The sequence below is a fragment of the Puma concolor genome, chromosome C1 (genome assembly GCF_028749965.1).
Source record: "Puma concolor isolate L17-30 chromosome C1, mPumCon1.1.hap2, whole genome shotgun sequence".
Taxonomy (NCBI): Eukaryota; Metazoa; Chordata; class Mammalia; order Carnivora; family Felidae; genus Puma; species Puma concolor.
Genome location: NC_141674.1, coordinates 127,577,569 through 127,604,281, shown reverse-complemented (window position 1 = coordinate 127,604,281; position 26,713 = coordinate 127,577,569). Strand labels below are relative to the sequence as shown.

The 26,713-nt window shown below is 39.3% G+C and overlaps 1 protein-coding gene across 1 annotated transcript in view; it reads left to right on the top strand.

The window, feature by feature from the left end:
- ZRANB3 (zinc finger RANBP2-type containing 3) overlaps window positions 1-26,713 on the top strand; it is a 317,797-nt gene that overhangs the window by 269,052 nt on the left and 22,032 nt on the right. The window contains exons 13-14 of the mRNA XM_086715199.1: window positions 21,517-21,904; window positions 24,878-25,075. Of these exons, the coding sequence (XP_086571325.1) occupies window positions 21,517-21,904; window positions 24,878-25,075 (586 nt within the window). The remainder of the gene's footprint in view (window positions 1-21,516; window positions 21,905-24,877; window positions 25,076-26,713) is intronic.

Here is a 26,713-nt window from a genome sequence, read left to right as displayed (position 1 = left end):
TGCTGTTAGATTCTGTATTTGGGATTTTCTGGTTTCTTGAGATAGGCCTGGATTGCAATGTATTTTCCTCTCAGGACTGCCTTTGCTGCATCCCAAAGCATTCGGAATATTGTATTTTCATTTTCGTTTGTTTCCATATATTTTTTAATGTCTTCTCTAATTGCCTGGTTGACCCATTCATTCTTTCGTAGGGTGTTCTTTAACCTCCATGCTTTTGGAGGTTTTCCAGACTTTTTCCTGTGGTTGATTTCAAGCTTCATAGCATTGTGGTCCGAAAGTATGTATGGTATGATCTCAATTCTTGTGTAGTTATGAAGGGCTGTTTTGTGACCCAGTATGTGATCTATCTTGGAGAATGTTCCATGTGCACTCGAGAAGAAAGTACATTCTGTTGCTTTGGGATGCAGAGTTCTAAATATATCTGTCAAGTCCATGTGATCCAATGTATCATTCAGGGCCCTTGTTTCATTACTGACCATGTGTCTAGATGATCTATCCATTGTTGTAAGTGGGGTATTAACATCCCATACAATTACCACATTCTTATCAATAAGGTTGCTTAGGTTTATGAGTAATTGTTTTATATATTTGGCACATAGACATTTGTAATTGTTAGCTCTTCCTGATGGATAGACCCTGTAATTATTTTATAATGCCCTTCTTCATCTCTTGTTACAGCCTTTAATTTAAAGTCTAGTTTGTCTGATATAAGTATGGCTACTCCAGCTTTCTTTTGACTTCCAGTAGCATGATAAATAGTTCTCCATCCCCTCACTTTCAATCTGAAGGTGTCCTCAGGTCTAAAATGAGTCTCTTGTAGACAGCAAATAGATGGGTCTTGGTTTTTTATCCATTCTGATACCCTATGTCTTTTGGTTGGCACATGTAGTCCATTTACATTCAGTGTTATTATAGAACGTTATGGGTTTAGAGTCATTGTGATGTCTGTAGGTTTCATGCTTGTAGCAATGTCTCTGATACTTTGTCTCACAGGATCCCTCTTAGGATCTCTTGGAGGGCTGGTTTAGTGGTGACAAATTCCTTCAGTTTTTGTTTGTTTGGGAAGACCTTTATCTCTCCTTCTATTCTAAATGACAGACTTGCTGAATAAAGGATTCTCAGCTGCATATTTTTTCTGTTTATCACATTGAAGATTTCCTGCCATTCCTTTCTGGCCTGCCAAATTTCAGTAGAGAGATCGATCACGAGTCTTATAGGTCTCCCTTTATATGTTAGAGTACGTTTATCCCTAGCTGCTTTCAGAATTTTCTCTTTATCCTTGTATTTTGCCAGTTTCACTATGATATGTCGTGCAGAAGATCGATTCAAGTTACGTCTGAAGGGAGTTCTCTGTGCCTCTTGGATTTCAATGCCTTTTTCCTTTCCCAAATCAGGGAAGTTCTCAGCTATTATTTCTTCAAGTACACCTTCAGCACCTTTCCCTCTCTCTTCCTCCTCTGGAATACCAATTATGCGTAGATTATTTCTCTTTAGTGCATCACTTAGTTCTCTAATTTTCCCCTCATACTCCTGGATTTTTTTATCTTTTTCTCAGCTTCTTCTTTTAACATAATTCTATCTTCTGGTTCACCTATTCTCTTCTCTGTCTCTTCAATCCGAGCTGTGGTCGTCTCCATTTTATTTTGCAGCTCATTAATAGCATTTTTTAGCTCCTCCTGGCTGTTCCTTAGTCCCTTGATCTCTGTAGCAATAGATTCTCTGCTGTCCTTTATATGTTTTCAAGCCCAGCGATTAATTTTATGACTGTTATTCTAAATTCCCTCTCTGTTATATTGTTTATATCGTTTTTGATCAGTTCGTTAGCTGTCATTATTTCCTGGAGGTTATTTTGAGGGGAATTCTTCCATTTCGTCATTTTGGATAGTCCCTGCAGTGGTGTGGAACTGCAGGGCACTTCCCCTGTGCTGTCTTGAATAACTTGCGTTGGTGGGCGGGGCCGCAGTGAGACCTGATGTCTGCCCCCAGCCCACCGCTCGCCCCACAGTCAGACTGGTGTGTGCTTTCTCTTCCCCTCTCCTGGGGCGGGATTCACTGTGGGGTGGCGTGGCCGTCTGGGCTACTTGCACATTGCCAGGCTTGTGGTGCTGGGGATCTGGCATATTAGCTGGGGTGGATTGGCAAGGTGCACAAGGGCGGGAGGGGCAGGCTCAGCTCGCTTTTCCTTCGGAGGTCTGCTTCAGGAGGGGCCCTGCAGCACCAGGAGGGAGTCAGACCCGCCGGAGGGATGGATCCGCAGAAGCACAGCGTTGGGTTTTTGCGTGGTGCAAGCAAGTTCCCTGGCAAGAACTGGTTCCGTTTGGGATTTTGGCTGGGGGATGGGCGAGGGAGATGGCGCTGGTGAGCACCTTTGTTCCCTGCCAAGCTGTGCTCCGTCGTCAGGGACTCAACAACTCTCCCTCCCATTGTCCTCCAGCCCTCCCACTCTCTGAGCAGAGCTATTAACTTATAACCTTCCAGATGTTAAGTCCTGCTCGCTGTCTGAACACACTCCCCCCGGCCCCTCTGCTTTTGCAAGCCAGACTCGGGGGCTCTGCTTTGCTGGTGGTCTGCCCCTCCACCCCAGCTCCCTCCTGCCAGTCCGTGTAGCACACACTGCCTCTCTGTCCTTCCTACCCTCTTCCGTGGACCTCTCTTCTACGCTTGGCTCCAGAGAATTTGTTCTGCTAGTCTTCTGGTGATTTTCTGGGTTATTTAGGCAGGTGTGGGTGGAATCTAAGTGATCCGCAGGACGCGGTGAGCTCAGCGTCTTCCTATGCCACCATCTTCCCAGAATGATTATAGCCTTTTTAACTAGTGTGAGGTGATACCTTATTGTGATTTTGATTTGTATTTCTCTGATAATTAGTGGTATTGAACATCTTATTCTGTGCCTCTTGGCTGTCTGTAGGTCTTCTTTGGAAAAATGCTTCTAAATTTTCTGCCCATTTTTTAATTGTATTGTTTGTTTTTCTGCTATTAATGTTTGAGTTCTTTATATATTTTTGATATTAACCCCTTCTCAGGTATATGGTTTACAAATATAGTCTCCTATTCCGTAGGTTGCCTTTTCATTTTGTTGACAATTTGCTTCACTGTGCATAAGCTTTTCAGTTTGATGTAGCCTCACTTACTTATTTTTGCTTTTGTTACCTTTGCTTTGGAGTCAGATCTAAAAATTCAACTCCAAGACTAGTGTCAAAGAGTTTACTCCTTATATTTTCTTATAGTTTTATGGTTTCAGTTCTTATATCCAAGTCTTAATCAATTTTGAGTTAATTTTAATGTATGGCTTAAGATAGTAGTCCACTTGCATTCTTTTACATTTGGTTGTGCAGTTTTCCTAACACCATTTATTGGGGATACTGTACTCTCCCCATAGTACCTTCTTAGCTTCATTGTGAAATCAGTTGGCCATAGATTTGTGGATTTATTTCTGTACTCTGTTCTATTCTATTGATCTATGTGTCTTCTTTTATGCCAATACCATACTGTCTTGATTACAGTAGTTTCACAGTATAGTTTGAAATCCAGGTGCCTGATACCTCCAACTTAGTTCTTCTGTCTCAAGATTGCTTTAGCTATTTAAAGTCTTTTGTGATTCTATACAGATTTTAGGATTATTTGTTCTAGTTCTGTGAAAAATCCCATTGGGATCTGATACAGATGCATTAGACCTCTAAATTGTTTTTCATAGTATGGACTTTTTAACAATATTAATCTTTCAACCCATGAGCACAGACTATCTTTTAATTTATTTGTGTCTTCTTAGTTTCTTTCTTATAGTTGTCAGTGTGTAGGTCTTTCCTCTCCATGGATAAATTTATTCTTTAGTATTTTATTCTATTTTATTGTAATTGTAATGGGATTTTTTTCTTATTTTTTCTTTCTGATAGTTCATTAGTAATGGAAAGAATTGCAATAAGTTTATGTATATTAGTTTTGTATTCTTCTACTTTACTGAATTCATTTATTAGTTTTAACCCTTTTTGATGGAGTCTAGGGTTTTTTGTGTATACTATGTCATCTACAAATAGTGAGAGTTTTATTTCTTCCTTTGTCGTTTAGATGACTTCTTTTTCTTGTCTGATGGCTGCAGCTAGGCATTATAATACTATGTTAAATAAAAGTGAAAGTCAGCATTCTTGTCTTGTTCCTATTCTGAAGATGAACTTTCAGCTCTTCCCCATTGAGTATGATGTTAGCTGTGGGTTTGTCATACATGGCCTTGATTATGCTGAGGAACTTTCCCTCCTTATCTTCTTTGTTGAGACATTTTATCGTAAATGAATATTGGATAGCGTCAAATGCTTTTTTCTACATCTTTTGGGATTATCTTTATCATTCCTTTTTCTTAATGTAGTGTAACACATTGATTGATTTGTACATGTTGAATCATTCCTGCTTCCCTGGAATAAATCCCACTTGATCATCATGTATGATCCTTCTAATGTATTGTTGAATTCTGTTTGCTAATATTTTAATGAGGATTTTGCATCTGTGTTTCTCAGGGATATTGGTGTGTAATTTTCTTTTTCTGTGGTGTACTTGTCTGATTTTAGTATCAAGATGATGCAGGCCTCATAAAATCAGTTTGGGAGCATTTCTTTCTCTTCTGTTTTTTTAAAGATTTTGTGAAGTGTGTTTTTAAATCTTCTTGAATGTTTGGTATAATTAACTAGTGAAGCCATGTCTTGTAGACTTTTGTGTGTTGGAAATTTTGTGATTTCTGATTCAATCTCCTCATTATTAGTAATTGATGTATTCAGATTTTCTATTTCTTCATAATTCAGTCTTGCAAAATTGTATATTTCTAGGAATTTATCCACTTTTTTTAGGTTGTACAATATGTTGGCCTGTAATTATTCATACGAGTCTCTTATGATCATTTGTCTTTCTCTGGTAATAATTGTAACTTCTCCTCTTTCATTTCTGATTTTATTTGAATCCTCTCTCTTTTTTTCTTGAGTCTAGCTAGAAGTTTGTCAGTTTTGTATACCTTTTTAAGGAAGCCGCTCTTTGTTTCACTGATCTTTTCTATTGGTTTTTTTAAAGTCTGTATTTCATTTATTATTTCATTCTGATCTCTGTTATTTCCTTCCTTCTGATATTATTTTCTTCCTTCTTTTGGGCTTTGATTGTTTTTCTTTTTCTAGTTCCTTTAAGTGCTTCTTTAGATTGTTTGAGATTTTTCTTGTTTCCTGAGGTAGGCCTCTATTGCTATACTCCTCCCTCTTAGCACCTCCTATGTTTCATTCAATAGATTTTGTTGTATATATAGATGTATTGACATATAGATATATCGTATTTCTGTTTTCATTTGTCTTATGTGTTTGCTTTTTTTCTTTTTACTCTTTGATTTCTTCATTGGCCTTTGGTTGTTTAGTAGCATGTGTTTAATCTCCACCCATTTGTGATTTTTTCAAGTTTTCTTTTTGTAATTGATGGCTAGTTTCATACTATTTTGGTTGGAAAAGATATTTGGTATAATTTCAGTCTTCTTAAATTTATTGAGACTTGTTTTCTGTCCTAACATGTGATCTTTCTCAGAGAATGTTCCATGTGTATTTGAGAAGAATGTATTTTGCTGCTTTTGGATGAAATGTTCTGTATACATCTTTAAAGACCAGCTGATCTAGTGTGTCACTTAAGACCAATGTTCCCTTATTGATTTCCTGTCTGGATGATCTATCCATTGGTATAAGTGTGGTATAAAGTCTCCTAGTATTATTGTATTGCTGTCAATTTCTTCCTTTTGGTTTGTTAATATCAGCTTTATATATATTGGTCCTCCTCTGTTGGATGCATAAATACCCAGAAATGTTAATATCTTCTTGTAGAATTGACTAATTTATCATTGTGTAATATCTTCTTTTTCTTTTATTATAGTCTTTGTTTTTAAAGCCTATTTTACAGGGCACCTGGGTGGCTCAATTGATCGAGCACCTGACTCTTGATTTCAGCTCAGGTCATAATTTCACAGTTTGTGAGATTGAGCCCCATGTCAGGCTCTGTGCTGACAGCACGGAGCCTGCTTGGGATTCTCTCTCTCTCTGCCACTCCCCCACTTGCGTGCTCTCTCTGTATCTGTCTTTCTGTCTCAAAATGAATAAGTAAACTTTTAAAAACTAAGTCTATTTTGTCTGATATGAGGGTAGCTAAACCAGCATTCTTTTAGTTTCCGTGTTTGTGGAATATATTTTTCTATTCTTTTACTTCCAGCCGTGCATGTCCCTAGATCTTTAATGAGTCTCCTGTAGACAACATATAGATGGGTCTTGGTTTTTCATCCATTCAGCCACTCTATATCTTGTGTGTGTGTGTGTGTGTGTGTGTGTGTGTGTGTGTGTGTGTGCGTGTGTGTGTGTGTGTATGAGTCTTTTGGAGAATTTAGTCCATTTATTTATAGTAATTATTGATATGTATGTACTTCTTTCCATTCTGTTAATTCTTTTCTGACTTGTATCATAGTTCCTCTCTTCCTTTGTTCTCTTGCTTTTTCCTGGTGGTTTGATAACTTTCTTTAATTTATGTTTAGGTTCCTTTCTCATTATCTTTGGTGTATCTACTATAGGTTTTTGCTTTGTGGTTAGCATGTAGTTTATATACAACAGCTGATATATATATATATATATATATATATATATATATATATATATACACACACACATATACATACATATATATATGTATATATAATTTAAGTTGATAGCAATTTAAACTTGAATGCATTCTAAAAATTCTGCATTCTTGGTATCCTCTCCACATCACCCTCACCCAGTGTTTTATGTTTTTGATGTCACGTTTACATCTTTTTCTTTTGTGTATCCTCTAATTATCATAGTTACAGTTGATTTTACTATTGTTGTCTTTTAACCTTCATACTAGCTTTATAAGGGGTTAATTCACCAGCTTTACTATATATTTGCCTTACTGTTGAGATTTCTAGTTCATTTTTTTTTTGTTGTTACCAATTCATGCCTTTTCTTTTCAGCTTAAAGAAGTCCCATTAACATTTCTTGTAACTCATTTAGTGGTGATGAACCCCTTTAGCTATTCTGAAAAACTCTTTCTTTCTCCTTCATATCTAAATAATAGCCTTGTTGGGTAGAGTATTTTTGGTCGGAAGTTTTTTCCTTTCTGCACTTTGAATATGTTGTGCCACTCCCTTCTGGCCTGCAAAGCTTCAGCGATAGTCTGATGGGGGTTCCCTTGTATGTAACAAGTGATCTCTTGCTGCTTTTTAAGATTCTCTCTTCATCTTTAACTTTTGACATTTTAATTATAATGTGTCTTGGAGTGTGTCTCTTTGGTTCACCTTACTTAGAACTCTCTGTACCTTGATGTCTGTCCCCTCTCTTACATTAGGGAAGTTGCCAGCTATTATTTCTTCAAAAAAGTTTTCTCCCCCTTTTTTCTTCTTGACTCCTGTAATAAAAACATTATTCCCCTGGTGTTGTACCATGAATCCCTTAGGCTATCTTCACTTTTTTAAAATACTTTTTTATTTTTGCTCCTTTCTTTGGTTGAGCTCCACTTCCTTGGTTTAGGTTGCTGTTCTGTTCTTCTGCATCATCTAGTCAGCTATTGAACCCCTTCTTGTATTTTCATTTCAGTTACTGTATTCTTCTTTCTGTGACTTCTGTTTGATCCTTTCTTGTATTTTCTCTCTCTTTGTTAAAAATCTCATTTTGCGCATCCATTCTTCTCCTGAGTTTGGTGAGCATCTTTATGACCATCAGTTTGAACTCTTTATCTGATAAATCACTACTATTTGTTTCATTAAGATTTTTTTCTGGAGCTTTATCTTGTTCTTTGATTTAGCACATATTCCTCCATTTCCTCATTTTGATTTTATTTCTTTGTTTCTGTGTATATTAGGTATAACAGCCTCCTCTCCCAGTCTTGAAGGAGTGGCCTTGTATAGACTGATGAACCTTATTGTTCAGTCTTACACTAAATTTTGCTTTTCTCTTGCACCTTTGTGATTGTCTAAGCAGCCTGAGTTATTCTTGATGGGTCCCACTTGAGGATGTTGAGGGTTTGCCAAGTCCTGTCAGTGTGTGAAAGGGAGAGAACTCAGTCAGCACCTAATTTCAAGCTGAGTGGAAGCCAGGCCCTCAGGCAGCTGCTTCTAAAGTATACAAATATATATGGTCTTTTGGGACTGCACTAATAACCCCTGCTGGCCTCCTAGCCAGGTGATTTGGAGGTGTGCCCTGGTGCCATTTACCCCCTAGGGCTCCAGACAAGTGGATAAGCTCCTTGCTGGGAGATGCCAGCAAGTTGTAGTGAGGCCAAGGGAGAGTAAAGCTAGTGTCCCCTACCCTACATTCCCTGAGAGTTCCTTGGTTGCCTCTGGTTGTGTGGTAAACCTGTAGTCTGTCCCACAGGACACATAACAAGGCCTTTTTTGTAGGAAGACTAGGATTTGTTTCAATGTGCTTTTTGTGCTGTGCCCTGGTGTTTATCACCTACCAGGAACTCTTTCTGATGTTTTAGTCTCATGGGGCCCAGCAACACAGGCCACCCTGGTCACCAAAGCCAGCTGTTCGGGGAATGTCTTCTATGTTGACCTCACATGCCTGCCAGCTTTAGCAGAGCTGCAGGAATCTTGTTGGCTATAGCAGGGCCACAGGCAGGTATATAGGCTGGACTATACCACTGGGTACAGTAGCGTTGTAGGAGCTTTTGGGACCAGGGGAAGCCCACTGGCTTCAGAAACCTGCATGGGAGCCTGCGTCCAGGGCAGGCCTGCCAGCTTCAGCATGATCATGAGAGAACATTGGAGCAGGGGAAGCCTATTGGTGCTACCAAGGCTGGGGGAATACAAAAGTGGTGACTGCCAGCATGACAAGGTAGAGTAAAGAACTCAAAAGTGGCACCAATACCTCCTTCCCCAGAGAAAGTCCTGCCAGTGGATGCTTATCTCCAGCAGATGCTTAAAGAATAACTAATGAATCTCCTTTGCATATGGCCTACGCACTTTTCAAATTTCTGCTTTTGCCCTCCATCCCAAGATGAGTGAATCTGTGCAGGAGCCCTTTAAGAACAGACTTTTAATTACCTGTAGCCTCTTGGGTCTCCTAGACATAAGCCTGTTGGTTTTTAGAGCCAGACTTTTAGGGGATTTATCTTCCCAGTGTAAATCGCAAGGACTGGAGTGTCTCATGTGGGGCACCATCGCCTTGTTTCTTTAGGAGAAGCACTGAACTGCTAAGATCCCTCCCCATGCCAAGGACAGATTTTTGGCAAAACCATGTCTCTGCTTCTCCCATCTCACTGTGGCCTTTATATCGACTATTGTGGATAAACTCTTCAGCTAGTTTTCCAGTCTTCTTAAGAGGGTATTAATCTATATATAGCTGTATATTTTTGTATACATGGGAAGAGATAAGTTAAGGATCTTTCTTTTCCACCATCTTGAACCATCCTGGCCTGACTACGTGTTGTTATACACACATGGTTTTCTATAAGTTGGAGTTCTGTAATGTGGAGACCATTTGTTTTGATGTGTTTTTGCTTTGTTTGTATTTGGTGGTTTGGGGCCAGGACGTGAAATGTGCACTTTAGGTGCACATGCTACTCACCTAAGTTTATACCCTCCAGTTTCATGCATTTTAAGAAATATTCAATTTGTTGACAAGTCCTAAGCAAATTTAATCTACTGATAAACATATTTTTCTTCTGAATGTTGCCAAACTTTGAGCATTTCCTATGGAAATCTTTCTATTTATACTAATTTCTTTCTGATCCTTTTTTAAAGTCTTTTTTAAAAATTTCCTACATTTAACATTTTTCAGATATTTCCAGTTTTGTCAATTAATCTTTGCCAAATTAACCAGATTTGCCCATTGTCATCAAAAACTTGTTTAACTAAAAAGTTTATAACGGTTCTAATTGGATGGTTTTTCACAGCTTGTGAACATTTCTGTAGTGTCAGCATTTTAAGAGATGTTCATTTTCTATCTGTCCCCGTGCCCTGTGGCTGCAGCTGGAACTTTGAGCTAAGGCCAAGAAGAGGGACCTTCCCTTGCAGGAAGAACAGATTGTATATGTTATCACATATCTCAGTGCAGCCCATCAGCCGTAGTGAACAGGGAACTGAGAGGCTCAGAGAGGAGGAGACCAAGGAGCAGAGAGTGAGCTCAAAGGGCAAAGAGAGGATAAAATGAGGGCATGGCATTGGCATTATCTTTATCTCCTTCCTCTCTTAATCAGAATTCTCTTCTGTCACATAATTCAGCTAATTATTGGGATAAAAAAATATATGGTACCAGGGTGGGTACTTTACCAGTATATATGGATATAAGAGTACTGGTTGTTAAAATAGTCAATTTCTTTGGGTAATGTTTGGTAAATAGCCTCTTCTTCAGTCTCCTCATTGTACTCCCTCACCCCACCAATAGGGCCTTCTGGACATTCCTATGATCTGGCATAGCATGGGATTCTAGGACTTTGCTTCAGCACAATACTGGTTAATGCTGCTGCTGTAGCTGTTATTAAGTATGTGCATAATACCCTGCATGGAATTAATCCACACAAGTGAATGAGTCACAGTTCTTTACCCCTCCTAAATATATTTACATTTTTTAAAGGAAAACATTAATCCAAATGTAACTCAAATGGAAGTCCAACTCAATGAAAACATCCTACCACCATGAGGAAAGATAGTTCTGCACAGCCCAGTTGACTGTCCCTGAAGTAACAAGTGTTGTCCAGGAGTCCGTCACCAAGGTCACTGCCTCAGATGCAATCCTATTTCTCAGGCTTCTTCCTTTTTTTTCTGCCTCTGAAAGTATATGACATCTAACTGCTGTTTTGGTTTTGAGGTGTTTTGATTTTCCTACAATGGCTTACACTGAGTGATGAAGTTGGTCACTTACCGATGGAAAGAGAGAATGGTATGGAGTTAATTATTCTATAATGTCATTTCCTAGTGATTAAAGGCTGTTTCTGAATAAAATACACTCAGTGGAGTATTTCAATAGGAAGCCTCCCCCTCTCTCTGATTTTCATTTATGCTCTATCATCTGAGGGGTATCCCTTTCTTTAGCATTAGCTGTAGGAATTGGGCCCTTCCCTTAATGCCTACAGAGCCCTTTCTCTCTTTTGGCTCTTAATAGATAAACAGTAACATCATTTTTCAGCCATTTGAGTCCCTAGATCACTAGATGACTGAGGTCCCCTTCATCCATATTATATATACTGTAAAGTATCCAAAGAGAAACTTGGGATAAAAAAATATATGGCACCAGGGCTGGTACTTTACCAGTATATATGGATATATGAGTACTGGTTATTAAAATATTCAATAAGTGATTCATTCGTGAGCAAAAGAAAGGATTCTAATTTAGTATGGGTAACAAGTGCAACTTCTGCCTAGGGCAGGTCTTCTTTCTGCTTGGTTTCTCTTCTTCAAGCCTCAGTAAGCCAGAGTTGCTTCCATTTTCTAATTTCACACAGTAGATCTCTTTCCATTTTGGAACAGATCTCCACATCCCAAATTCAGTCTCTGATTTTGAGGTCTGTGTTTAACCTTACCAGTTGTTTTCATTTTATGAGTTCATAGTTCAACAGCTCACAGTTTAACTTTCTCCTCATTAGACTCTTTCTGGTTGCCTACCTTTCTTACCCCTCTTTAGTACTTAAATCTTTCACCTAGCTCACACCACTGCCTTTTTTCTATCAAAACCATCCTCAAGCCCCCTGGTCTGCTGTCCTCAAGTCCTTCTCGAACACCCTTAACCCAAAGCAGATTTCTATTTCAAACACCTACACTTGCATTAAAAATATGTAGGATGGTTGCTGGTCTGCAAAAAAAAAAAAAAAAAATTGTGTAGTTGGGAAGAAAAGCTCTTTAGCACAACTATGAAATTTAAAAATATGCCCTCAAAATTCAAAAACAAACCTTGCGTTTTTTATTAAATGCTAACATTGTATGAAATGGTTTTTTGTTGTGGGCTAAGCAGTGCAATAAGGAATTGTCTCATACAAATGAAAAATAATCTTGTTTCCCACATATTGTCTGTTGAGAAAAGGGTAACAGCAAATTAACGTTGACCGTAGGAGCTGTCGCATTCGTGAAGTCTAAGTTTTTCTTATCCAAAATGTCTTGTTTCTGAATATGTAAATGTACTGGTTTCTTGAATTTAACACATCTTAAATTAGACTATTCATTTATATATATTTTAGAACTCAAACCACTCTGTAAACCACTCAAACCACTCTGTAAACTCTATAAACATTATATAATTAGTCTGTATAATAGCCTAATAATAAGGACAAGAGGACAACCTCGTTGTTATGGACAGAGACATATAAATATCTTCATCATGGCCTACATCACATAGTGCTATTATTAGGCATCAGCCTTTGTCTTTATTACTTCAATCTACTCAGTGATAACAATTCACTCAGTAGTAATAATTAACATGTATTGAGTGGCATTCCATGCAGCCCCTGTGCAAAGCCCTTAAACACATAATTTTATTTAACCTTCATAGCTATATCACAAGGCAGATACTACTACCATGCCCCACTAAAGCTCAGAAAGGTTAAATAATCCGCCTAAGTGTATACAGCCAATGAGTGACAGACAGGGATTTGAACCCAGACCTTTCTTTTCCACAGTCTACCTTCATGACCTTGCCAGACTATACCAGATGCATTAGAGTTAGCACACTGTGGACACTCAGTTATTTATGGAGTGAATAGAGCATTGAAACACCTCAATTTGGTTTAGTCAGTGTTTATGTGATATGTACTATGTACAGGGCATTTAAAGACCATTATATAAATATTTATTAAGGTTATATTAAAACTACAATTAGATACCACTTCACACCCACTAGGATGTCTAAAATTAAAAAGACAGACAACATGTATGGCCAAAGATGTAGAGAAACTGGAACACTCATACATTGCTGGTAGGAATGTAAAATGGTACAGCCATTTTGTGAAATAGTTCTCGCGGTTCCTTACAATGTTAAACATAGAATCACCATATGGTCCAGCAGGTTCACTTTCAAAGAAACTCAAAACATATGTCCACACAAAAACTTGTGCATGAATGTCATAGTCCAAATATCGATCAATTGATGAATAATTCATACAACAGAATAGTATTTACTCATAAACAGGAGTGAAGTTCCAATACATGTACAACATAGAGGAATCCTGAAAACCTAATGCTAAATGGAAGAAGCCAGACACAAGAGGCCACATATTGTCTGGTTCCATTTGTATGAATTGGCCAAAATAGGCAAATCCATAGAAAAATAAAGTAGATTAGTGGTTGCCAGGGCTTTGGAGGGGGGAGAGATAGGAAGTGACTGCTTAATTGGTAAAGGATTTCTTTTTGAAGGTGAGGAAAATGTTTTACAATTAAGCAGTGGTGATGGTTGTAGAATTCTGAAATACTCCAAAAATCACTTAATTGGACACTTGAAAAGAATGAATTTTATGGTATACAAATAGATTATAGCTCAATAAAGCAGTTAGTTTTAAAATACTACATGCTAGGTGCAAAGATAAGGAAAACAGCTAGCATTCCTTTGGAGCTTACTCTTTAATTGGGAGAGATGACTGTAATCAAATCATTTTAATGAGATATAATATATGTCAAAATAGAGATATGTAAACCAGGCTCTGGGATCACAGGACAGAATAAATAACTACTGTGGGCATGTGGGAAAGTTTACCTTTGGAAGCACCTGAGCTGGATTGTGAAGGATGAGTTCACAGGAGGTGGATCCTAGTTCAGCCAGCCCTAGGGAACACCCAAAGCATGCCACAAAGCACAGTGAGAAGAAGGAACAGTCTCCACGTGTTCTGGGAATGGGTATTCCATGTGAATGTATGAGCATAGGGCACAAAGACGTGATTCAAATGTGAAGAACCCCAAAACTCTGGCCTCAACCAGATGGAGAGGAGCCCACACGTGTAATGCCAAGAAGTTGGATTTATCCTGAAAAGAGTGTAATGTCATCCAAGGCTTTTAAGCACATGAATGACCTGATGAGATTTCTGTTTTCTGAAGATGACCCTAGTAGCAATGTGGGAAATGAATGGGAGAGGGAAGGGTCAGAAGTTCTTGGAGACAGTGGTAGCTGGAGAAGGGATTATGTCTGCCATCCCATTTGAACCTGTGGTAAAGAGATTTTTCTGTCTCTACTCTGTCTCAGGGCTTTCTCCCCCTATCCCTGAGAGAATTTTTCAGAGCCTAAGATGTTGGCTGGGCCACGAGTTGCCTTTCTCCCCAGAGGCCTGCCTCTCCTGCACTTGTGTCTCCACCATAAGCAGAGTGAAAGAAAGCACCTTGCCCTGGCAGGCCCTACAGAGAAGTACGAAGTCCCATGATAGCCTTGGGTTTTAGCTGGGTTCTTTAATATACCTTTTACCAAAACTTTACTTTTCTTAATAGATATGTATAGGTCTATTAATAAAGCCAGTTCCTTTTTATTCTTAGGGCTATTACTATATAAAAGGCTGCTTTGGGGGTGCTTGAGTGGCTCATTTGGTTAAGTGGCTGGCTCTTGATTTCAGCTCAGGTCATGATCTCACAGTTGGTGAGTTCAAGGCCCAGGTTGTGGGCTCTGTGCTGACAGTGTGGAGCCTAGTTGGGATTCTCTCTCTCTCTCTCTCTCTCTCTCTCTCTCTCTCTCTCTCTCTCTCTCCCCCCCTACTCTGCTTGCACACTCTCTGTCTCTCTCAGTCTCTCAGTTAAAATAATAATAATAATAATAATAGTAATAGTAATAATGAACATTTTTTTTTAAAGGCTGCTTTGTCAGAGATTCCCAGATGGAATTTGGAGCACTAAACACCACACTGAACTCTTAACAGCAGTAGTGGTAATAGGAAGAGAAAAATTCCTGAGATTTCAGAGGTAGGGTCAACCTAGTAGGGCCTGGGAGGAATTCTGCGTAATAGCAGCTTGTGCAGGAGGAGGGGGAGATGCCATCACCAGAGGCATGCGAGTAGGTGACATTTAACTCCCATTCTAGAGATCTGTGCATTATACAGTGTTTTGCTATATAATTGTTTTTTAAGTTTATTTATTTATTAGAGAGAACCAGCAGGGGAGGAGCAGGGATGGGGGAGACAAGAGATGCGAAGCAAGCTCTGAGCTGTCAGCACAGAGCCCAGTGCAGGGTTCAAAGTCACTAACCATGAGATCATGACCTGAGCCGAAGTTGGACACTTAACCAACTGAGCTACCCAGGCACCCCTGCACTGCTTTTGATAAAAATAATGTTTTCTTTTTTACCATGTTCTTTTAAAACCAGTGTTATTTTATTTTGTTTGCTTTGTTTTCTTTATGCCCACAGAGAAAAACACTGTGCCTAAGAGTGGATCCCTGTCAACATTTTATTTAACTACATGAGAATGGACATTTTACAAAACCTGAAAACGTCTACTTTTAGGAGAACTGAAATTTATTTTTTTTAGTTAGATGATTAAACCCTCACTCTTGTCATTGTGTATCCTCTGGCTTGTTTGCAAATGTTAGGGCAGACGCCTTAGTTCCAGCTCTGCTCACCAGTCGTGGGCCGTTCGGGGCCATCACCCATTTGTGTCACAGCGGTTTTATTAATTCTTTGAAGAACAGGAGACGAATGACATGAGACAGTAATGATTCCTACAAGAGCTGCCCTTTGATCAAAGTCTTTGAGACCCGACACTGGTGCTTTTTGTTGGTGGTGTGTGCTGCTCTGGGATAGCACCAGACTTTGAAGTGCTTTATTGTTTTTTTATGAGTTTTATGAGATTTCCTTTTCCTCTGCTTCATTTCTAATAACTGGCTTTTAATCCTATCATCATGGCCAAGAAATTTGTCTCTAAAGAGCATTAGTTTACCATGCAGCAAAACAGAGCAAATATATTAAGTCCCTGAACCTTTCAGATAAAAACACACATTTTGCCACCTTAAGCATTTTGTAGTTTTTATTCCCAGCGCTTCTCACCAAAAGCAATATTTTTTTTTATGTTTTCAAAGGCAAGATTGAACAAAAGACAGGAACACAGTAACGAGTGTCTGCTATATAACCGAAGAGAGCAATGTGTTCTTCTGTTTTCCACATCTTATGACAGGGGCATGTTGGCTTAACTCTATTTTTTCCCAAAGCCTTGTGATAAAAATTACTGTAAGTTTAGATCACTCCTCCTACTTACAAACACCTACATTTCAGTTCTTTATTTATCATATACTAAAAGGGTCACTTAACATAGTTATTTCTTTACAAGGACAAACAGTCATGATGAGTTAGGGTATTTGTCAATAATTTGCTAGTATAATGTCTTTTCTAAATGCAAGAATGTAGTCAGAAAAGACAAAATTTTTCAGCTTGGGGCACCTGGGTGGCTCAGTCAGTTAAGTATCTGGCTCTTGATTTTGGCTCAGGTCATGATCTCACAGTCATGCGACTGAGCCCCACGTTGGGCTCTGAGCTGAATATGGAGCCTGGTTGGGATTCTCTCTCTCTCTCTCTCTCTCTCTCTCTCCACCTCCCCCACTCATGCACATGCTTTTTCTCTCTCTCAAAATAAATTAAAAAAAAAAAGTTTTAGCTTAATTGTGCTATTTAAGTAAAAAAGCTTTCCTAAGCCATAAAAAATGTTTTGTCTTCCTGTATTTTTGCTTACCATTACCACTGAGAAATGCTGATAACATTAATAAGATCAGTCATTTTTCAAATACAGACTTGCCAGAACAGTATGGCTACTGAGTATTTAACTATCAGTGTGGCTCTTATAATTTAAAGATTCTGGTCTGTTCTGGTAAGACCAGTAAAGCTTGCTCCTGCAGGGAGTCTTGTTATTAATAAATCTAATATTTTTAGAAAACATGTTCATTTGGGAAACATTTTGTTTATAATTTTTTCTTACTGCCTTTTTCTCAGATGCTTTCATTGGTGGATCCACATTCACTTTATAAAAAATTAATTTAAAAAGCACTAATGTTCACTTCTTTGATTAATCTCGACATGTCCCAAGAACCTGCTAGAGTCTCCTTGCAGAGCTAATGGTGATATGTCCCTGTCTCAAAACATTAAGGAAAGTGTATTTTGCTTTGAGCTGACCTACCTGACCTTAGACTTGTGAGTCCTGCCCACACAGCAGTGTCTCCTACAACTCCAGCTGTCACGGTTCCTGCCCTGTCCTCTGCTCACCTCATCAGCGTTTCCCTCTCTCTGGCCATGTGGGCGCTCCTGTGTCATTTGCTCTCCTGTAAGAAGCTGCTCAGAATACGGTTACCATGACAGATGAAACAAAGGAGAATGTTTCATGCCTGCACCCAAGTTACTCTGTGTTGGTACTACTCAGTATGGAAAAATTATTATTTGAGAGAAGCTAGAGGGATTCTTGGTATTTAGGAGAATGTATTTCTTTGTTTCTCCTTGAAAAGAGTTAATTCAGCACCCATTTGTACACTCACATATGAACTTTCAATCTGTCTTCTGGACAATTAAGGAAAGAAATGGAGCTGCTCAAACCACAGGTGCATGTTCAGATATTTTATTCTAGTCCAGTGGCTCTTAATCTTTGTTGGGTCTTGAATCCATCCCTCTGAAACCATGGAGAAAGTAAAGAAGTACGCTCCAAAAATGTACATACGGGGCGCCTGGGTGGCTCAGTCGGTTAAGCGTCTGACTTCAGCTCAGGTCACGATCTTGTGGTCTGTTCGAGGTTGAGCCCCGCGTCGGGCCCTGTGCTGACAGCTCAGAGCCTGGAGCCTGCTTCGGATTCTGTGTCTCCCTCCCTCTCTGACCTTCCCCCGTTCATGCTCTGTCTCTCTCTCTGTCTCAAAAATAAATAAACATTTAAAAAAAATGTACATACAATACAGAAAACATTTTATAGACAATTTCAAGGGTTTCTTAGGCTCACATGAGGCCCTCCAAGGTCTTGTGAAAGGCCCATGGATCCCAAGAACACCTGTTCAGTAAATCTGCAGCCCTTCTGTTTCCATCCAACATGTATGATTATCGTTAGGGATGTGTCAGAGAGATTTTCTCGCCTGTGTTTCTGTCACTCCCAGCTGCTAAGTGTCAAAGAAACCTTATCAACCTCCCTCCTGCAGATTGCTCAGAGGTTGCCCTCAGAAAACATAACTGATGATATAGATCAGGCTTGTAATTGATTATCTCAGAGGAAGCCTTTTTTTCTGTTAGGCCTTACAGCTTCTGGCAGCCCTATGGCCATGGCACTAATTTGCAAGTTCACTGCCTATAACCATGTTCACCATTGTCCAGTGTAGCCGTCATAACATTAACTAAAGTCATTGCCACTAATTAATCTTGCCCTTTCCTTTTTCTAAAATTATGCTCTTAGTGGATCCTTCAGTTCCCAAAACTGTAAAATGATTCCCTTTATACCCTTTTCTGGGTTTTATGCACTCAAGTCTCAATTTATGATTACCCGAGCACCTGAGCTTTCCAAATAACACCAATACTGATTACTCCTGTGTACTGGCCCTTGTAAGTGGCAGATGCAGCCATCAGTTTCTGATTACTGTCAGTCACCGCTAATCTTTACTGTGACTTGCCTCTGGCACATAATGAGAATTTCTCAAATGTTAATTCTAAAATTAGTCATTACTTAAATAGTAAAAGAGGTTCTTTAAAAAACAGCTTAATTAACTATCTTAATTAAAGAGATCAACTATAAAAGCTGATTATTTTAAGGCCCTGAGAATTCTTTTTTTTTTTTCTTAAAGATTTCTTAGGTTTTTGTTTTGTATTATTGGGAGGGTTGCTTTTTTGGTAAGCAAATCTAAAACAATTTTGGTTTGGTTCTTTGTGGGAAGATGGAGAGATTAAAATGTTTTTAAACAAATTCCTTACAAGGTAGAATGGGACAAAAGATTCTAATATTATCTAAACATTATTCCATGTAAGTGGCAGTGGCCTGTTACTGTATATTTTATTTATTTGTTTATTTATTTATTTGCTCTTCTTAACAAATATATTTCAAGGGTGCCTAGCTGGTTCAGTATGTGGAGCATGGAGCTCTGGATCTCCGGGTTGTGAGTTCGAGCCCCACGTTGGGTGTAGAGATTACTTAAAAATAAAATCTTTAAAAAGATGTAACTCTAAATGTATTAAGTGAAAGACTCCTTAAGTAATGATGTTCTCTTTAGCACCGTTCTCCTAATCTGCCCCCAGATTACTGGTAGCCAGCATTGTATCCTTCAGGAAGGTGATTAGAGGACTCCCTCCTGGAGAACCAGAAAAATGACAAAAATGTGTGATTATATTTGTAACTATATAATCCCAAATCTTGTCATTTTAACCACTTCTAAGTGTACAGTTGAATGGTAATGCTACGTAATATTACATTGGCAATGCTGTGCAGTTGTCATCACTATTTTCAAAAGTTTTCATCACCTCAGAGGCTCTAACCATTTACCATAACTCCCCATGTCCTTTTCCCTCTTAACCACTAATCCTTCTTTCTATGTATTTACTATATCTTGCTTTCTTATACAGCACTGCTAAGAAGTGCAGGTAAGTTTTATTCTGTAAAATATCTTTACAATATATGGTATTTTGCTATCATTATCTGTAGTGTCTGTCAATGTTAATCTATTGCTGCATAACAAATAACCTCAAAACCCAGTGTCTTCGAACAACAGTTTGTCTTCAAACTATTCTTCAAATAGTCATATATTATTTATTATGGTTTCTGTGGGTGAGGAATTCAACCTAGGCTTATGGAGATGATGTATGTGCCTCTGCTCCATGATGACTAGGGCCTTTAATGGAGGACCCCAAGTCTGAGATCTGGAAACATCTCAAGGCTCATGCACTCACATGGCTGGCAATTGACGATGTCTGTAACCTAGGGGCCTGCTTGGAGTTGTCAACTTGAACATCCACACATGGTTTCTCCATGCGGCCTGGGCTTCCCCACAACATGGTGGCTAGACTCCAAACACAAGCAACCCAAGACATAAAATGGATTCAGCAACCAAGTGGAAGCCATAGAAGTCACACATGCTGTCACCTTCACTGTATTCTGTTGATCAAGACAGTTACAAAGTCCCACCCAGGTTCAAGGGAGAAAAACACAGACCCCACCTCTAAATGTAGGTGTGTCATTGTCACACTGTGAGAAGAACATGTCAAATAGAATAAGAATGGGTGTGGCCGTCTTTGGAAATGCAGTGTGTGTCTACTATAGTACCTCCAGCTGGAATTCTCTAAAACGGACTCTTAATTTTCCTTTACTGCTAGCTAATCAATTGTGGTGATATGCATTCTACTTTCTCTAATGAGGAGGTTGAGATTTACACATAGAAAGGAAGATGAAAAACAAGATAATGATGGAGCTTTTCTTAGAAAAGAGAAATAGGGGCGCCTGGGTGGCGCAGTCGGTTAAGCGTCCGACTTCAGCCAGGTCACGATCTCGCGGTCCGGGAGTTCGAGCCCCGCGTCAGGCTCTGGGCTGATGGCTCAGAGCCTGGAGCCTGTTTCCGATTCTGTGTCTCCCTCTCTCTCTGCCCCTCCCCCGTTCATGCTCTGTCTCTCACTGTCCCAAAAATAAATAAACGTTGAAAAAAAAAAAAAAATTTAAAAAATAATAAAAAAAAAAAAAGAGAAATATATTTCTTGAAAACAAGATAATTATTAAGATGTGTCTACTAAAGAAGCAGTTCTAATTACTAGCTTTAATTCTATTTGAAAAAAAATGCTCCCTAATCAAAAAAAAAAAAAAAAAACCACTTTAATATGAAAAACATTGTTTGTGAACATTGTATTTATAGTTTGGTTAAGAAAACATTTCTGTAGGTTCTTGATTGACTTGAAATACTTAAATATACAATTCTCCTTTCCCAACTTGAAGTATTTTAATATATAGTTCTCTGGTCCCTGACATACCTCTAGAGCGGATAGTTTTTTTTTTTTTTAATTTTTTTTTTCAACGTTTATTTATATTTGGAACAGAGAGAGACAGAGCATGAACGGGGGAGGAGCAGAGAGAGAGGGAGACACAGAATTGGAAACAGGCTCCAGGCTCTGAGCCATCAGCCCAGAGCCTGATGCGGGGCTCGAACTCATGGACCGCGAGATCGTGACCTGGCTGAAGTCAGACGCTTAACCGACTGCGCCACCCAGGCGCCCCAGGAGCGGATAGTTTATGAAGTATAATTTTATTACATAAATTCCATAGCCACGTTACCTAACATCTCTAAACCTTTAGTGTCCTCATCTAAAATGTAGGAAGAATATTAGTACCTGTCTCACAGAGCTGGCATGAGGATCAAATGAGTTAATATATGTTAAGTGCTAGGCACATTGTAAGTGCTAAAAAAAAATTAGACACAGAAAGTCTATAGATTTGTTCATGTTATTCTACATATATGTATATATGAAGAGTCAGCGTAATTGAATTCATTTCCAACAAGGTGTTCAAAAGAGAAAGGAATATGGTTACTGAAAATAGTTGGTTCAACTGTTTTATTTAGGAAAAACATATTAGATTGCTTCTTAATTTGCTGTTTGTTTTTCCCAGTTTGAAAAAGAAAAACAGCATGATATTCGATCATTCTTTTCACCAAAACCTAAGAAAAGGCAGTTGGTGACCTCCTGCGATGAATCAGGGATATTCCAGGAGAAAAATACTGTCGTTTCGGCAAACCCTGGAAAAATAGCCACAAGACATATCATGGATTATGAAAGCAATTTTGAGCCTGAAGGTAAAAGATTAAAGTTGGTTACCGCCAATGACCACCACAGTGCCCCAGAGGAGAAGCCATCCTGGCTCAGGCAAACCACGGCTCCTGCCCAGGCAACCACCCCACCTCTTCCTGGAAAGGGCTGGCCGTGTGGCCTCTGCACCTATATCAATAACTCCACGTTACCGTATTGTGAAATGTGTGAGAATCCTCGAGGCGGTGCTGGTGAGTAGATGGAGTGTGGCCCTGGAGTGGGCTGGTGGTGTTGTCTTCACCTAGCCAGTGTTTTTAGAGGCAACTGCTGTATCGGGTTAGTGTGACTCGGCACTGACTTCAGCTTTTAAGCTGGAGTAAGAACTTTATACAGTGAAGACTGAATTTATCCCCTTGTGGAACATGCAAAACTTCCAGGTCTGTCAAGAATGTATATCCCGGAGCGTCTGTGACATGGCATTAATTTGGCACAAATGGACATTTCTCATTAATGCCAGCAGGATGTGAATTCAATGGGCAGGAATAGAAGCTCGGTTGCTATGGCAGCAAATATGCCTTATAGTCATAGACCTGCTGTTTTCTTTCTCCTGTAGATAATACTTGTTTTAAAAGAAATTACAGATTGTTTTTGTTTAAATAGCAAAATAATCCGGTGTAGCTTCTTTACCTACTATGATATATATGGTGTCCTGTTTCATGCATGACAAATCATAAAAATTCCTCTACAGATCTTCTTTTAAGAACCAATTTGTAGGTTTTATGAGTTTATTCTTTTCCAAGGCCTGCTATTTTAAAAGTAGAAATTATAAACATACCTCAGAATATGTTTTTATAGCATGATATGCCTTTTTCTGATGTTTTGTTTTTGAAATGATTATTAATACTGAGGCTGTCTTAAGAAAAAAGATCATTAGTATTTCTTTGGTTTCCAGTGTTAGAGACCATGTTCATGGTAACTCAAAATGCCAAGTTGACAGTTTTGGAAACTGCAAGGAGTTGTTTTATCAGCAGTGATCATTGTACACATCTCCTTTTCCATCATAGGTGAATTCTTTAGAGAAGTGACACGAACCAAGAGTTAGCTAAGACACAGGCAGTACTGCAGATCCCGCCTGCCTTTCTTGCTTTATCTGCATCTTAGTTTTAATCTGAAAGAAAATGTAATCAGTAGCTGAGTCTTTCCTCTTTCAATTCTGGGTGTTCCTACAAAAATGACAAGTCTGCCATCTGGGTGGTTATATTTGTAACGTCAACACCTGTTGTCTATGAACCAAATTGGAACCACAAGCTTATTCCATATAATCTCTCTCACAATCTGCATTATCTCATTCAATTTCCAACTACTCTAGGCCATAAAAATAAAGTATCTCATGACTACAGAATAATGTCAGTTCACATTAAGTATAAGTTGAGTGATTTAGCAACGAAAATCACAGTTTAATAGGATTTTATATTCTGATTTTTCTTTGTGATACCAAGATCAACAGTGAAAGTTTCAAGACCCATGGTTTAATAAGATAACTCTCAAGGAACCTAAAGAAACTCCTTTTGTGACTGTTAAAGTCCGAAGTACAGAAGTACATATTCTAAGTAACAGTGATACTACTGTATATAAAAGTTGTAATTATTAGATTAGTATTACTATACTTGGCATAATGATTTCTAACCTTGATGTGGAAGGACCCCCAAAAGTACTGAAAGGCAGAATTCTAATTGATGTAAATTTTTTTTTTTTTTGAGAGAATGAGCGTGAGTGAGCGAGGTGCAGAGAGAAAGGGAAGGAGAGAGAATCCCCCAAGGGGCACAGAAAGAGAGAGAGAGAAAGGGAAAGAGTGTGGAATCTGAAGTGGGGCTTGAGCTCATGAAATGTGAGATTATGACCTGAGCTAAATTGGATGCTTAACCAGCTGCACCACTCAGGTGCCCCGAATTCATCTACATTTTTTTTTCAACGTTTATTTATTTTTTTTTATTTCAACGTTATTTATTTTTGGGACAGAGAGAGACAGAGCATGAACGGGGGAGGGGCAGAGAGAGAGGGAGACACAGAATCGGAAACAGGCTCCAGGCTCTGAGCCATCAGCCCAGAGCCTGACGCGGGGCTCGAACTCCCGGACCGCGAGATCGTGACCTGGCTGAAGTCGGACGCTTAACCGACTGCGCCACCCAGGCGCCCCCATCTACATTTTTTAATCAGCATTTGCCATACAACACTTTGAGGAAATGGTGGAATCCAAAAAACTAAAGGAGCAATATTAGGAAATTACAGTCCTATAAAGGTTGCTAATTCAGTCTCCATTACATTTGGTAAATTTTGGCAATAGTATATACTGAACACTAATATTTGTCAATAAGTAACACTTTTCTTCTGCCTTTTTTTTTTTAAAGTAATCCCTATGCCCAACGTGGGGCTTGAACTCACAACCCTAAGATCTAGAATCGCATGCTGTACTGAGCCAGCCAGGTGCCCCTCTTGTGTTTTGTTCTTAACATCCATAGCTTATACTTGACATCTTACAGCTCATAGGCCCATACTTCTTTCTCTCACTTGAACTGTAGCTTGTACACATGCCTATGTAACATCTCCACCCTGGGTGTCTTACAGGTTCTTCAAGGTTAATATTTCCAAGGTGGAATTCTTGATTCACCACCACCACACCTAACACCTAAATCTTCTCTTCCCTCATCATCCTTACATGATGCAGCATCCTTGATTCCTCTCTCTCCTCCCACACTCGATTTGTCAAGTTTTGCTGGCATAACTTCTAAAGTGTATCTTGATTCTGGCCACTTTTTCTTTATTGCTACCATCCTACTAGAAGCCACCATTTTCTCTCCCAGCCCTCAGTGGCATCCCTGCTAGATTCCCCGTGGCCCTTCAGTACACAGCAGCCAGAGTGATCCTTTAAAAACCCAGATGGTTATATTCCTTTGCCTAAAACCCTTACTGGCTTCATTTCTATCTGACACTTCAAATGGAATCTCTAGGAAGCAAGGACCTGTCTATCTCATTCCTCACTGTCTGTCCAGTACTTGGCATTTAGTGAGTCCCAATAAATGTCTCCAGAGAATGAACAAACATTGTTCACTTTCTTTCTTTTTATAAGACCTAGCTATGACTTTTTAAAAACTGGTCTTAGAGTAAATAACGATTGTATCTAAATTTATGTGTAAGTTGTTTGATTTTCATAATTCTACAAATAGATAGCCTTGGCGATACCCAGGATACAAATGAAAATGGGAAAGGTGATCCTCAGAAAGACACATACAACAAAGCTGGGACTAGTTCTGACTGTGAAAAACAAGGCCTTACACCCTCAGAACCTAAACCGTTGGCTGAGAGCAAGGAAGAGATAGCAAAAATTGAGAGAGAGGATGGACTCACACCGCAGCCAGGTGATGGTAAGTCTCATTTCCATTTCCAGTGTTCTCACTTAGAGGATACTGTGAGTAGATTTGTGACTACTACCATGTTGCAGAGTCTTTGTATTCCCATTTATATTAAAAATACAGCCATTTGGAACCAATCCTTAAACAGCAGATGGCTGGAGGAACAGAGCTATGGGCACTCAGATACAACACAGAGAGCAAAGCCGACCTGTCGCTTCACATGCTGCCCCCAGCCCGTGGCCCAGCCTCATCCGAGCCAGGCCCGTCCACGCAAGAGGCAGTGGTTCTGGTATTTAGGAGGTTCTTTGGAGAAAACAGTAAAGATTGACAGATTATTAACAGCCACTTGACAGATAATGATCGTTTGCACATGAAATTTCTTTTAAATGTCTACAATTCATTGGTATATTTTAAATGTAGGGTGTTGTTTTTTTTTTTTTTTTAAGAAAATGTTTTTAAGGCACATAATGTCAAGACAGTATGACTCATGACTACACTTGGAGCCAGCCATGTAGTGTTTGGATTTATTTACTTTTTGGTTGCTTCCACTCATTACGTAGAGCTATGATGGTTGGCACCTACCAGCCCGTATGTCAGACATCACTATCTTTACGGGCCGGCTGGCCAGAGTTTGTGGGTACTTTGGGGTTCTTCTCTTTTCTTTTTTTTTAGTAGGAACATTTTGTTGTTTTTGTTTGTTTGCTTGCTTATTTATTTACTTTGAGAGAGAAAGAGAAAACCTAAGCGGGGGAGGAGCAGAGAGGGAGGGAGGGAGGGAGGGAGGGAGGGAGAGAGAGAGAATCCTAAGTAGGCCCCATACCCAGTGCAAGCCTGACACAGGGCTCAGTCTCATGAAATGTGAGATCAGGACCTGAGCCCAAATCAAGAGTCAGATGCTTAACCAACCGAGACACCCAGGTGCCCCTGGGGTTGCTAATCGGTTAGTGACCATAGTAACCCACAGATTGAGGTTCTCATTATAACAACCCCAAAGCGACTGGGAATGGACAGTTGAACTTTTTCTTCTAAGTCAGTTCCTGTTAAACACAGATACAATTCAGAATCAGATTCATAGCTTAAAAATGAAAAGTTCATTTAAGAATTTCTGAGCTCAGGGCATCCTCCTGTCTTCTTCCCTCAGCCTTCCTTCCCTCTGATTCCTCAGGGTCTTCTCAGAGAATATCTTGGGATGGCCCCTGGTTTAGGTGTGTTAATGTTAACAGTCTTTAGGTGTGGTCTGAGGCAGGGCATTTCTTTCATAACTCTGGTTTCCTTCTTTCCTTCCAGCACGTCTTGCCTCAAGTGCTGATGATGTTCTTGTTGTAGGACAGCATGTGGCTCACTGGACTAAACATCAGACCCAGAACAAACAACTGGCAATTGTTATCACCTCCTGGGCCATGAGTCTCTTCATCTGTGGCAGGGATATTCTGGCTTGTTAGTTGTAAATTGGTCCATTGATGAAGGCATATGTTAGCTCTACTTACACATACCTTTCAGAAATCACTAGCTAGACCTTTTTAAACTCTGCCAGTGAAAATTCCACTGGCCTCATCTACTCCAGACAATGCCAGCTTTTTCCCCATACCTGCCCCCTTCCTTTTGTTTTGTTTTGGGTTTTTTTTTTTTTTTGACTTATCAGATCACTGG